The following is a 14,341-nucleotide window of genomic DNA, read 5'->3' on the forward strand; positions in this document are numbered from 1 at the left end:
GTTCCATTAAACGCCTGTGTTTCTTAGTATTTCCCCTTGGACAGCTTAAAGGGTGAAGCAGATGCTCTATTAGCTTTCTGGTAAGTTCTCCTTTTTCAGAGTAATAAATGTAGGGTTCACTGAAAGATGAGGCACAACTCGTGGTTTGCTTTTGTCTTCATTCTTCTTGGTGTTTCTGAGTTGATGGGCTTTTCAGTTGCCACAAGAAGTCATCACTAGTCCTGCTGACTTACAAATGCGGGTTTTAAGAACAGTGTCCTATGAGAGCCTTGGGCAGCATGGGCAGCTGTGACACTTTAAAACAGTGTCTTGGAGAGGGTGAGCCCAGGCAAAGCTTATATAAAGAATCCTGCAGTAGATAATATAAACCAAACAGCATAAAATATGCCATACGCTATCGCTTCCAAATAAAAGCTAAATATTACAGAAACCTCACAGTGTTGGAAAAAGCAAGTTTAATTTAAAACATAGTCACTCCTTCCCTATCAGGGTGAATTAGTTTCTGTCTGAATTTCTTCCATGTCTCAGTGCTGTCTGGTAAGTCCTATGGGAGAATTCATTTCAAAAAGAGGTCAACAGCAAATGCTACTGGTCTGTTTGGGAAACGGGCTCATCAATATCTGCTAAAGCTATAGCCCTCACTTTTGCCTGGTTTCCCCCACTGCCCACCCTGTCCCCAACTCTGTTCCACACTACTTCCTTCTACCTGAATTCAAACATTAACATGGTACACTCAGTCAGGAGATGAGCACTATGCATGGCAGGCTGAGCCTCCCTGCAGCAAGCCCAGGCCAGCCTGGTGCACCTGCATCGCAGTGGTGCCTGATGGTGAGGAGGGGTTGGTTTTGTCTGGACACTTTCATCCCACTTAGAAACTATCTGGACTTAAACAGATGCACATTACTAGCACTGGGATAAAAGGCGGTGCACTCCTGCTTTTTTCCCTGAAGGACTGAGAACAGGTGGAATTGAGACTTGGGAGGGAACCAGTGGTGGCCATCAGTAATAGACTGTTGGGCAGGATGGAGTGGGTTGCTTTGGGACAGCAATAGCTGGGGGACCTTGAGAACATGACTGTTTCAGCTGTCTAGGTACAAGAAAGACGCTGCATGCTGCACCAAGATAAACAGAGGTGACAGACGTTGAGGTAAGCTCTGGATCAGTGGTTGTCCCCGCCCACACTCAATTGAGTTTTGAGAAAACCTTAAGAGGCTTAAGGCCAAGTTTAAACCAGACAATATGTTTGCTCTAGACCTGAATCAGGGATCTGCTATAGAGCAGGGAGAATCAGGAGCCAGTGCCCTATGGCCCACCACACAGCAAAGTACAAGACTAGTACTTGTACTCTGCTTCCTTAGATGAACTGCCCCTTTAGAATGAAGGGATGGTCATGCCCGTTTCAGAAATGTGGAATGATAAAGTAATAGCACCAGGTAGGGAAGGAATGGCATGTGAAAACCTCCCATTTTTTCATGGAGAAATTTGCTCAGTGCCTCTCATTCTTCAACTGCTATCCTCTATAAAAGGAAGTCTTCAAGTCTTGTGGGAATAAATCCTTACACTTCACTGCCCGCCTTGGAAGCACTCCCAGCCAGGGCCCTCCTTACGCTCTGGCCAGGACTTCTCACTCAGGAAAGGCTCTGCTGTGCTGCAGGGAGGTCCTGATGAGCAGGGGAATCGCACGCTGGATCCAGCCCTCCTGGCTGGACACGATCATGCTGCTCCCTTGTTACCCAGATCCTTCTAAATTCAGAAGCGACAGATGAAAGGATCTTCATAGAAGTTATTCCCAAATCCATTCAAAAGAAAGTAGCTCCAAATCTCAGGAGAGGCCCTGGATCCCCTGGCACCTTCCACTCTAGACCAAGGGAGGCAAACCCAGTCAGCTGTTCCTGCAGCAGGCCTTATTTCCTACATGAGGAGCAATGTATAGACACCATTAGTTTGAAAGCAATACAGTCTTTGACACACGCCTCCCATTCAGGGGAACGCCCGGGGTTTGCCTTCGCCATTGCTGGACTGCACCTGAGCTTGGAGGTGGGTTTCTGGGAGCCTTCCATTGCCCTGCACTGTTCTTTGAGTGTAAAAAAGGATGTAGGCCTGGGTTTTGCATACTTCCTCGACACTGCATACATTCAGCTTTGAGTCATTGCAGTGGACCCAAAAACCTAGGAAATCAAAGAAGGGAGAGAGAGAGAATGACTACTCAACTTCTATTTTTTGTCAGCAAGCAAAACCAAGAGATGAAGAAAGGGACAGAGCTGTTCTGTAAGGTGCCACACCTTACTTATTGGTGTCAGGGAAGGGACAAGTGAGGCCAACAGGCTTCCCCATGACCACTGGCTTCGGCTGCACCAACCCGCCCAGCACATTGCTGTATCCCCTAACACTTGCCCTCATTTTACTCTGGCTTTTCATGGTCCTTTAGAGCCTTGTACAAAGATGGCCAAGGTATCAGGGCCTACACAATGGGAAGGGGGCATGGAGGAAAGGAGACCTGGAAGTAGTGGAGGGCGATAAAGGGAAATTTGGAAGGAATCATGTATGTATCCAGAGGCTGCAGTATGGCCACTCCTCTGTCTAGGTGATGGGTTTAAGAGGGTGTGCATGGCTGTGAACACACCTGCAGCCATCTGCCTCAATGCAGCGTCCAGGAGGACAAGAACCAATAATACCTTTGGAGGGGTCCCTGCGTCCCTCACTTCCCATGGTGAGGGAAGCTGTAAGGACACAACAAGTGCTCATTAAATGCCCTCAGCTTTGTTATGCACCAAGGCTAATGAGGGACATCAGTATCTCCCTGCAGTCAGGAAAACCAACACTTTGCCTTTACCACAATGATCTCTAATTGTTGACTTAGCAAGCACTATGGGGTAGGCGCTGTTTTAAGCACTTTTACACATGTCAGTTACTTTCAAAGAGCAACCTTGTTCTCTAGTGCATTGTCCAAAATCTGAATCTAATTTTCATTATTCTTTCCATAGTATGTATGTACGTTCCCCCTACATGACCTGTGGGATGAAGATAAAAAGGAAAGCAATCAACTGTGGACAAACCAACCCTTTTCCGTGTCCCCCACCCCACAGAGTCAAGCGCACGCACCTCCCTCTGTGTTGTAGCAATAGGCTGTGTAGTGTCCTGAGCCAAACCCTTTCCCGTGATGCATGACCACTGCGGAGAGATCATAGGCAAAGGTCTCTTTGTCAAGAGAGGAGAGCATGTCCCTGCAGCAGTAAGGTTCCATGGTTAATACCTGGTCAAAGACGACATGGACCCCAATCTTCTCTCGATGGTTACGGCCAGACCACCTGGAACACCGACATACACTCCTTACTAGACAAACTGGCATGTGTGACCACAGGCAGTGCTAGATAAGGCAGGGAACTGATGACGCAGAACTTTGCAGCTTTTGTATTCTCATTAATTTAAGGTGGAAGTCAAGGCCCCCCTGTATTTGCTTTGAGTTTCATGAAGAACTCTAGAGATTCTTGAACAAGCAAATCAGGCAACCACCCTTTTGTGGTTTATTGCCTGCCCTGCGCTAAGCTGATTGTTTGACATTTCACGGTGAAGATGAAGCCCCAGAAACCCCAGAAGCCCCAGTGAGGCTGGGAAATCTTGAAGCACAGACCCAGGATGCAGCTAGCCAGGGCATGAGAGTACAAGTGAGGTTCGCTGGGCTCCAACATCAGCTGGCTTTCTTGAGGGAAACCATTTCAACTTCGTGGGAGGAGTGAGGTCTCAAGGAAATGGGCTAGTGTGCTACAGTCCACCTCCCCCTGCAAGCCACCTTCTGAAGCTCACCTGAATCTTTTAAGGTGCAGCCGGAGGACCTGAGGTAGTCTGTAGATCATTAACTGCTTTCTAGCTTCACTCAGAACAAGGGGTTTGGGGTTGGATTTTCGTCGTTTGCCTATATGGTTTGAGAAGATAGAAGATACAGGTTGTGAAGAGTCTCATTCATTCCTAGTCTGGCACAGACAGTGGCTTACCACTCAACAGGCATTCTCCTTATTTCTCAGTATTTAAGCTTCAGTTTTGTCTGGGGCAGCAATGTGGTGTCTCTGTGAGGCTGTATTTCCCATTCTGCATCTACGGCCAGGGAAGTTCTGGCTAAAATGACAACTCTCAGGTTGGCTGCTTACGGAGGGCTGATTGAGTGTAAGATGAGCTGCAGCCCTCTGGCCTTCCCAGCATCTGCAACTGTTGTTTGCAATTCCTCTTAGGTCATGAAGTGACCCTGTGGCCGGGCACCTTGTGCTAGGACAGTCAAGCTCAAAGAAAGAAGGAGTCTGAGTTCCTGATGACCATGCAGCTACCACATTAGTCCCTGAATGTCCTTCAGACAGCAATTATATAATAGAACAACAAAGCTATGTCTCATTTAAAAAAATATTTATACTTATTTCTTACTTTCACCTACTTGAAAGCAGAGCAGTGGGGCATGGTAGCGGTGGGGTTGGAGAAATCTATCTCCCATCTGCTGATTCACTTTCCAAATGCCCAGATTCATTCAAAGCCAGCAGCCTGGAACTCCACCCAGGTCTCCCATGTGAGTGGTGGGGGCCCACGCACTTGAGCCATCATCTACTGCCTCCCAGGGTGTGCATTAGCAAATATTTCATCTTAAGTCACTGTTATTTGGATTGACTGTTACAAGCAATGAAACCTAATCTTGACACCTCTGCTTTCAAGTGTTTGACCTCATCAACTTCCAGAATTGTCTGATGGATTGAGGATGATGTACTGCTGACACTGTAACTTTAACTGCAGCCTGTGCACAGAGTACAGGTACAGTAAGGACTTTATGCCATTAGATATGGACTTACAAGTTCTGAGGCGCCATAATATAACTTTACTTCATTAGATAGGCCTTAATCTATTTCCTGCTCACAGATGGTTGTACGCTAATGGAGAAGCTATTCAACACTAAACCTCACAAGTAAAATGGGGGATAATGCACTTATTTTAGGCTTAAGAAAAAGATAAAGGTGTGTGTGGCACATCAGATTAAGTCACCGTTTGTGACACTGGCATCCCATATCAGAGAAATGATTCAAATCTTGGTTACTTGCCTTTGGATTCGCTCACTGTTAATGTACATGGGAAAGCAATGGAAGATGACTGAAATACCTGGGGCCCTGCTACCTACATGGGAGATCTGGATGGAATTCCAGACTCCTGGCTCTGAATGAATCAGTGGATCAAAGATCTCTTTCTATATTTCCCCCTATCTGTCAGTCTGCCTTTCAAATAAATAAAGTATAAGTCTTTAAAAGAAAAGATAAAAGGAGAGTATTACTAGAGGATAAACAAATTCAGAAAAAGATATTTACTTGAAAGGCAGAGTTACGGCGGGGGGTGGGGGGGTGGAAGAAACTGAGAAAAAAAAATCTATCTGCTAGCTCATTTCCCAAATGGCTGTGGTAGTTGGGGCTCGGCCAGGCTAAAGCTAGGACCCTAGAACTCCATCCATGTCTCTATGTAGGCGGCATGGGCCCAAACACTGGGGACGTCTGCCGGTGCGCTCATAGGTGCATTAGCAGGGAACTCGTTGGGAAGTGAAACAGCCGGGGCTGGAATCAGTGTTCTGATATTGGATGCTGGTGTCACAGGCAGGGGCTTCACCCACTGTGCCACAACATGAGTCTCTGAAAGATTTTTTTCCCCACATAATTTAACCAGTGGATTCTAATTTGTTTTTACAGCAGCTGAATTGTGGGGGAAGTGCATTTCTAAATTGTAGCAAATAGTTAATGAAAATAAATTTCTCTAAATTTCTTTCAGAAGTCTTCTCCCCAGTCCATTTGCTGATGACTGCTGTTATTACATTAATTAAACTAGTAAATGGATGGAAATATAAAATCAGTGGTCCTTTGTGGTGCCTGCTAATTGTCCCTGAGCCATTAACACCACGGCCTCGGTGTCTGAAAAGCTTGGCATCTAATTGCAAGTCTTGCTGTGCCACTGTAGAGCAGTGAGTCACACAGCTTCATGTGACAATGAGATGTGGTGGTGCTTCTCCAACAGACTGTATCAGAACAGGTGTCTCATAGGACTGCAGGGCTGCAGCTCGTGGGGGCATGAACAGAAAGAATTCAAAGAGAAGCCTGGCCCCCTTTTCATGCCTCTTCATTGGATTTTTGTCTAAGAAGACTGGCAGTGACTGCCACTCTCAGCAGAGGGAGCATGTGAGCTAAGATGAAGACAAGATAGGGTCTGGCTTTGTTTCTGTAAATGAAATTCACAAAGAAAATTGATGATCTGATTGGGATTGATCAGTTCTGTCTCTGTCTGATTAAGCTGGCCACACAGACAGGCGGACAAGACAGTTCTGCAACTTCACAAGCAATTGATCATTGCATCTCATCCCTTCACTATAGTCTTCTTTTCCTGCCAGCATGTGCACCTGCCAAGAGAAATTCCGACACGCTGGCACATCTGGCAACCGGAAAAAAGTATTTTCTTAAAAAATAAAAACATTTTTCATCTAATATATCATATCCAAGAAGGGTAAAGTAGTTGATATAGTTTTATCTGTTAAAATACAGATATTGCTCTAATCATACTATTTAACTCATCTTTCTCTGTATCTCAAAATGGGAAAAGGTCAAGAGATTTCAAATTTTCTTATTCATTTTTATTTTATTTGAGTGACCGAAAGAGAGAAAGACAAAGAGCTTTTATCTGCTGATTCATTGCCCAAATGCCTGCAATAGTCAGCATTGGGAACTCAGTCCAGATCTTCCAACCACAGATCTGACTCCTTGGGCCCTCCCCTGCTGCCTATCACTGTGTGTATCAACAGGAAGCTGGATCAGAGGCAAAGGAGGGACTCAAACCCAGGAACTCACTTGGGATGTAAGTGTGTCAAATGCCTCCTGACTGCTGAGCCAAAAGTCTGCCCATAAATTTTTTTCTTTCAAGATTTATTTATTTTTATTGCAAAGTCAGATATACAGCGAGGAGGAGGAGAGACAGAGAGGAAGATCTTCCGTCTGTTGATTCACTCCCCAAGTGACCAGTACGGCCAGTGCTGCACCTATCCGAAGCCCGGAGCCAGGAACTTCCTCCAGGTCTCCCTCATGGGTGCAGGGTCCCAAAACTCTGGGATGTCCTCGACTGCTTTCCTGCAGCAGGGAGCTGGTTGGGAAATGGAGCTGCTGGGACTAGAACCGGCACCCATATAGGATCCCAGCATGTTCAAAGCAAGGACTTTAGCTGCTAGGCTACTGTGCCGGGCCCCATAAATTTTTGTTTTAAAGTGGAAAAAATGGTATCAAGTATGAATTGGACTTTTGTTGTGATTTTTTAAAAAAATATATTTTATTTTTATTGGAAAGGCAGATTCACAGAGAAGGTGAGACAGAAAGATCTTCTGTTCTCTGGTTTACTTCCCAAGTGGCTGCAACAGCTGGAGCTAAGCTGACTCGAAGCCCGGAACCAGAAGTTTATTCCGGAGCTCCCATACAGGTGCAGAGTCCAAAAGCTTTGGGCCATCCTCTACTGCTTTCTCAGACCATAAGCAGGGAGCTGGATGGGAAGTGAACAGCTGGGACATGAAATGGTGCCCATATGGGATCCTGGGGCTTACAAGGTCAGCCATCATGCCAGGCACTCTGTCCAATTTTTAAAGAGCAGAATAGGTTTCCCATAATTTATTATTTAAGAAAAACCTGAGTAAAATATATAGAAAGGTCTATTATAATTTCTGCTAAAATTGGTAGTCCAAACTTTCACAGCTGTAAATTTATCTCAAGGACTCTACATAATGTGTGCCTGTGATTTAAAGATTTATTTATTTCAGAGGCAGAGTGACAATTTGGCCTTTTGGCTAAGATCAAGTTTAGTATCAAATTTAGTATTAAAAGCAGAGTGACAGATGACATAGAAAGAGAGGAAGATCCCTCTTCCACCCACTGGTTCATTCTTCAAATAGCTGCAAGAGCTAGGACCATGTCATGAGCCCAGAACTCCATCCTAGGCTCTCATGTGAGTGGAAGAGGCCCAAACACCGGGGCCATTATTTTCTACTTTCCTAGGACATTAGCAGGAAGTTGGATTGGAAGCAGAACAGCCAAGACTTGAACCAGCACTCCAATATAGGATGCTGGGGTTCCAAGTTGTGGCTTTACCTGCTGTGTCATAAACTGTCCATTTTACAACTTTGGTTTGCAAATTTTTATATGCCATAAAACCCAAACAGAAGCTTCTCTATATCTGCTTTGAATTTCTTCTGTACATATTGGGTGAGTGAAAGCACTGGTGTTAGTATGACCAGACAGAAGGGCTCCTGTACATGATGCCCATGAAACCATATGAAAACGGTTCCACTTTAAGATGAAAGTCATTAGAAAGTCTGCCCTTATAACTCCCTCTTAAATATGAACATTTCAGACACATGGAAAAGGGGGAAAATGCAGAAAATATCCCTGAAGCTGCCACTTAACAATGTATTTCAAAACTTGGGTTTCGGTGAGAAAATTTTTAAAACAGATTTTAGCCTAACTCTTGGCAGATGTTTTTGCTAAAAGAATAATTTCCCAAGTCTATATAAAAGCATGCTTTTCTAGAGCCACAGTTTCAACTGCCTCTACATATCAAGCAATGACCACCAGAAGGAGTCAAACACGGCCCAACTCATGGGCCTTTGTTTTAAAATATATGAGCAGTCCCATGGGCCCAGCACCATGGCCTAGAGGCTGAAGTCCTCACCTTGAGAGTGTCAGGACCCCATATGGGTGCCAGTTCTAATCCTGGCAGTCCCGCTTCCCATCCAACTCCCTGCTTGTGGCCTGGGAAAGCAGTTGAGGATGGCCCAAAGCCTTGGGACTCTGCACCAGTGTGGGAGAGCCAGAAGTGGCTCTGGGCTCTTGGCTTCAGAAATGTGCCTGCTGGGCCTGGCACAGTAGCCTAGCAGCTAAAGTCCTTGCCTTGAACATGCTGGGATCCTATATGGGTGCCGGTTCTAGTCCCAGCAGCTCCATTTCCCAACCAGCTCCCTGCTGCAGGAAAGCAGTCGAGGACATCCCAGAGTTTTGGGACCCTGCACCCATGAGGGAGACCTGGAGGAAGTTCCTGGCTCCGGGCTTCGGATAGGTGCAGCATTGGCCATACTGGTCACTTGGGGAGTGAATCAACAGACGGAAGATCTTCCTCTCTGTCTCTCCTCCTCCTCGCTGTATATCTGACTTTGCAATAAAAATAAATAAATCTTGAAAGAAAGAAAGAAAGAAAGAAAGAAAGAAAGAAAGAAAGAAAGAAAGAAAGAAAGAAAGAAAGACAGACAGACAGACATAAATGTGCCTGGGAAGGTTGCAGAAGATGGCCAAAGTACTTGGGCTCCTGCATACAAGTGGGAGACATGGATGAGCTCCTGGCTCCAGGCTTTAGTCTGGCCCTTTGCCGGCTCCTGCAGCCATTTGGAGAGTGAACCAGTGGACAGACATGCACACTTGCTCTCTCTTCTTGTCTTTCCTTTTCTCTATAGCTGCCTTTCAAATAAATAGATAAATCCTTTTTAAAAATGTAAAAATGCTTTAAAATCATTCAAACACTACTTTGGGTTTGAGGGGCGAAAGAATCCCCTTCAATTGACACATCCCCACTACCCACGGCCCCTACCCCTCCACATGGCACTCACTATTACACTGGTCACAAGCGTAGATTCTCCCTTCCAGAGCCTCCGTCTCTGTAAACTTGGCCAGCATCTCGGTGAGCAGGCACTCTGTCTGATTCAGAGGGACAAATCCCTTTTCCATGCAGTGATAGCGCTCTGGAAATTCCAGGGAAAGATCCCAAAAGGGCTCAATGGTATTGGATTTGTAATTACATGATACACAAGTGACCTACAGTGAAAAGATTTGAGTTATAGGTTATAAATGTTAGTTCTCACACACATTTTAGTTGGCTTTAAATAAGATACATAGTTTTGTAAAAACTAAAGGCTGTGATTTTAAAATTTTAGTATTCAAATAAACCAAATTTTAATAAGAAGAATTAGAACACATGGCCTTGGCTGGGAATGCAAAACCACACAACCAAGAGATTATATCCACCCTTTCTCCTCTCCCAAAGTCTGCTCTGGCCTTCGGTGCCTTCATGGCATCCTAGGCGGAGATGGAGAATTCACAGGTCCCTGGCAGCTTCTGTCACCCCTGCATTCTGCTTCCACACTGCCCATCTTGCCATTTTTGCCCTTGTTTCTTGAAGGCTCTGTACTAATCCCTCCGTGTACACAGTCTCAGAGTGCTGTGTTAGACGCCTCACCTCACTATACACTTCCCCCAGCACCTTTCTTCCCAAGGAGAGTATGCGGAGGCAGTGCTGGGAAATACTGCATTTCTGTGTGGGGTGGGGGTGCAGGAGTAGGTGAGGGGAACCTTCAAAAAAAAACTCTTCCCATCCCACTTTTCTTTCAAAATCTAAAAACCAAGACATAAAACTTGATTAGCACAGCATAGATGGTTTACTTGAATTTTCTAAGTTGCTAGCTCCCCAACCACATTTGGAAACATTTATTGGTGATGGAGAGAGAGAAAGACAGACATTCATCTGCTGATCCACTTCCCAAACGGCTACATCAAGCAGAGCCTCAACTAGGTGCTGGGAACTCCATCTGGGGCTCCATTGTGAGTGACAGGAGCCCAATCACCTGAGCAATCAGTTAACTGCTGCCTCCCAGTGAAGGAGGACACTAATCAGGCCTGAACCCAGGTTCTCCAACACAGGACACCAGCATCCCAACTGCTAGCCCTGCTAGAAAGATGTGCAGTCTGCATCTTTTTTTTTTTTTTTTTTTTTTTTTTGCCTAGGGCTCTGTGTGGCTACAGACCCAGGAAATGAAAAGGGTCTCTGTTGTGTTCCTGGCTTCCTCCCTTCCTTGTACATATGGAGGAAGAACTCTATTTTAAACCACTAGGGAGACTAGGATTTCAGATAAACTATTCTGTTTTCTAACATTGATGACATAGAAATAACAATATTATATTATATATTATATAATTATGTTTAATTATATATTATATAATTATATATCATATTATTATAACAATAAAAATATTATATACCTATACTTATCATGCGCTGAAAATAAAGCTGAATGGTCAAATGAACCAGGATAGAAACAGCCCTTACGTTCACCAACAAGGCCATCACAATGCACAGTTCAGCGAAAGGCACCAGGGCTAGCCTCAATTACACACTCCCAGCTAACACTGGCTACGTAGATGGGCCCAATGTTCCCAAATGGGGTTCGCCAGGAGCCCAGGCTGACACCCAAGTCTCTCCCTTGTCGGCTGGGTACACACCTACCTGACTGAGCAGCTGCCCGTGAAATATAGTGTTTACCACCTTTAAGACCTGTTTGGTGAGTTTCCGCTGGGAGAAGGGGATGAGGATCCGGCGCGTAGCGCCCTCCGATTCCAGCTCCTGCTGCACTTTATGCAGAAGCTCACAGAGAAATTCCTGTGCGTCCTGCTGGTCGTAGCCACGGAAGGCAGGGATCAGGCTCCACACCGAGTGCAGCATGGCGAAGGGTGACACCAGGGCCCACTTCCCCGACCACATGACTCGGAAGAGCGTGTGCAGTTCGTGGCAGAGGGAGATGTGCTTCGAGCTGGGCTCCTTGTTCTGGATGAGCTCCAGGCTCCGGCTGATGGACGCGCCACCTTTCCAGCAGAAGCCCTCCCGCTGGCATGCCTCGGCCCTGTGGCTGCGCGCTGACAGCTCAGTGGCTGAATTGCTGACCGACTTGCCTGAGAGCTGAGTCCTCCCGTTGGTGGCTTGGGGAAACAGGTGTTCTGTTGTGGAAGGGTCGAGGTTCAGGAAACATTCCCGGAACTTCTGGAGGTGGCTGAGCACCTGTAGAATGGAGTTCATGTAGCACGTGTTGCCCAGGTTGCGCAGGCCCGTGACGCCCGGGGCCACTGCTGGCTGGCGACGTGGTTTGAGCACCGTGGAGGCGGGGGTCACTCGGCGTGAGGTAGGCAGGGCTGCGGGGCCGCTGGCGGCGCGTGGCGTGTGCAGGAGCAGGCGTGCACTCTTGCGCGGAGGGGCGCTGGCCAGTTCCTCCAGCAGCCGTCGCTTGACCTCGCGTCTCCGCTGCCGTGCCTCCTCCTTCTTGCGCTCCAGCGCTTCCTCTTGCCGCTGCTGCTCCAGCTTTGCCTGGCCTCGGGAACTTTTCTCGAACCACAGCCGCAGGGTCTTGGCCAGCAGGCGCTGGCGCCGGTACCACAGAGCCGTGAGCATCTGCGGCTGTCCCTGAGGCGCGCGCTGCGGCGGGACCACATCCTCACCCGCAGCCATGGACCGCAGCGTCCGTCCGCGTCGCACCGGCGGATCCAGCTCCTGGCCGCGGACCGCCAGGAGGGAGCTTGTCAGCAGCTTCAGATCCCCCTCGGGGTTGTCATTGAGCACGTAGTCCTCGCACAGGTAACAGAACACGTACAGGTCCCGTACTTCCATGGCCAGAGGGTGTCCCGTCTCCTTGAAGTGCTTTCGGGCGTGGTCTTCGATGTAGTGGCCGCAGGCCACGTGGGAGCACTTGAGACAAGCCCACACAGACTCTGTGGTGGCGCACTCCAGGCAGCGCCACTTCTGAGGGTTCAGGATGGAGTGGTCCTGGGCGAGCCGTAACCGCCCTACATGTTTGCATCTATCCATGTCTTAGAGAGGTTGCCACGCTCTTAACCTGGTACGATAGAGACCCCAAAAAAGGAAAAAAAAAAAAACAAAACTTTTAGTGAAATACTTTCTTAGAAAAAGGCTTACAAGAGGTTCAAATAAAAAGGCAGTCTTACATGAATTCTGATGTATTCAAAGCAGAGTTGATACAGATAAGACAGATAAGAAAAAGATCCTCCCATACGGCACAGAGTATCATTTTAATGATTTATAGCTAAGGGAGGTAGACTGCAAGTGTCCATTTAAGTAACATTTTAATGTGTCATTTTCCAAAGAACGATTACATCTTGTAGAAAGTGTGGTTGTGGCCCAGTGCAATGGCTCAGTGACTAAATCTCGACCTTGCAAGCACTGGGATCCCACAAGGGCATCAGTTTGTGTCCCAGCTGTTTTGTTTCCCATTCAGCTCCCTGCTTGTAGCCTGGGAAAGCAGTCAAGGATGGACCAAATGCTCGAGACCCTGCACCTGCGTGGGAGACCCAGAAGTAGTTCCTGGCTTGCTATTGAACTCAGCTTTGGCCACTGTGGCCACTTAGGGAGTGAACAGAAGATCTTTCTTTCTGTATCTCCTTCTCTCTGTAAAACTGCCTTTCCAATACAAAGAAATGAATCTTAAAAAAAAAAAATAAATAAAAACGGTGTGTGTGCACCTTCTTTATAGTAAAAGCATGGGTAAGTAAGGAGTTAAAATTTTTAGTTAGGATGAGAAGAGCAATGACTGATGGTATTAAAGCCTCTACTGAGAAATAAGGGGGAAAAAAGCAACAAATCTGCCATATGAGCCATGTGAAAATGCTTTTTAAAACAGTAGTCAGGGACCCATGTTGTAGTAAAGCATATAAAGCCTCCACTTGTGATAGTTCTGGTTCCAGTCCCACTTCCTGCCAAGCCACCCAGGAAAGCAGTGGAAGATGGCCCAAGTGCTTGGGTCCCTGCCATTCACTCCAGAGACCAGGACGGAGTTCCTGGCTGTTGATTTCAGTCTGGCCTGGTCCTGGCTGTTGCAGCTATCAGGGGAGTAAACCAGCAGATGGAAGATCTCTCCCCACCTCCCATTTCCCTCTGTCACTTTGCCTGTCAAGTAAATAAATAAATTTATCTTTTAAAAACAATGTTGCTATACAGTGAGCTTTCTCCCCCCACCCCAGACATTTCTTCAGTATCTGTGAGAACCCTAGTGGACAGAATTCCCACTGGTAACTTCTCAAGGGAAATAAGTCAGAAAACTAATTTTTTAAAAGATTAATTTTTTTGAAAGGCAGAGTGACAGAAAGGGAGAGGAGAGAGAGGAAAAGAAGAAGAGAGAAGATAGTTTTTCACCCACTGGGTCATTCCCTAAATGGCTGTAACAGCTTAGGTCTGGACCTGGCTGAAGGTATGAGCCAGGAGCTCCATCCTGGTCGCATTTGGGTGGCAGAGGCTGCCTTCTGCCACCTCCTGCTGCCTTCCTTAAAGGAAGCTGGACTGAAAATGGAGTAGCCGGGATTCAAACTAGCATCCTAACATACGGTGTTGTGGTCCAGTACAATGTTGGCTTCTGGATAACTATTTTGTTTTCTTTTATAAGATTTTATTTACATATTTGAAAGGCAGAGTTACACAGAGAAATCTTCCATCTGCTGGTTTTGGTGGTCAAGAGCTTCATCCAGGTCTCCCA

At 46.5% G+C, this 14,341-nt stretch overlaps 1 protein-coding gene across 1 annotated transcript; it reads right to left on the reverse strand.

The window, feature by feature from the left end:
* On the reverse strand, positions 1–12,685 carry USP49 (ubiquitin specific peptidase 49). The gene is made up of 5 exons (XM_040983359.1): positions 11,314–12,685; positions 9,644–9,848; positions 3,805–3,913; positions 3,103–3,308; positions 1–2,168 (listed from the first exon to the last, which is right to left on the reverse strand). Exons 1-5 carry the CDS (start codon positions 12,661–12,663, stop codon positions 1,981–1,983), a joined length of 2,058 nt encoding a protein of 685 aa, XP_040839293.1. The 5' UTR covers positions 12,664–12,685; the 3' UTR covers positions 1–1,980.
* Positions 12,686–14,341: the final 1,656 nt, after the last annotated feature.

Source organism: Ochotona curzoniae, unplaced genomic scaffold, assembly GCF_017591425.1.
Source record: "Ochotona curzoniae isolate NIBS_2020 unplaced genomic scaffold, NIBS_Ocur_1.0 contig_3819, whole genome shotgun sequence".
Classification (NCBI taxonomy): domain Eukaryota; kingdom Metazoa; phylum Chordata; class Mammalia; order Lagomorpha; family Ochotonidae; genus Ochotona; species Ochotona curzoniae.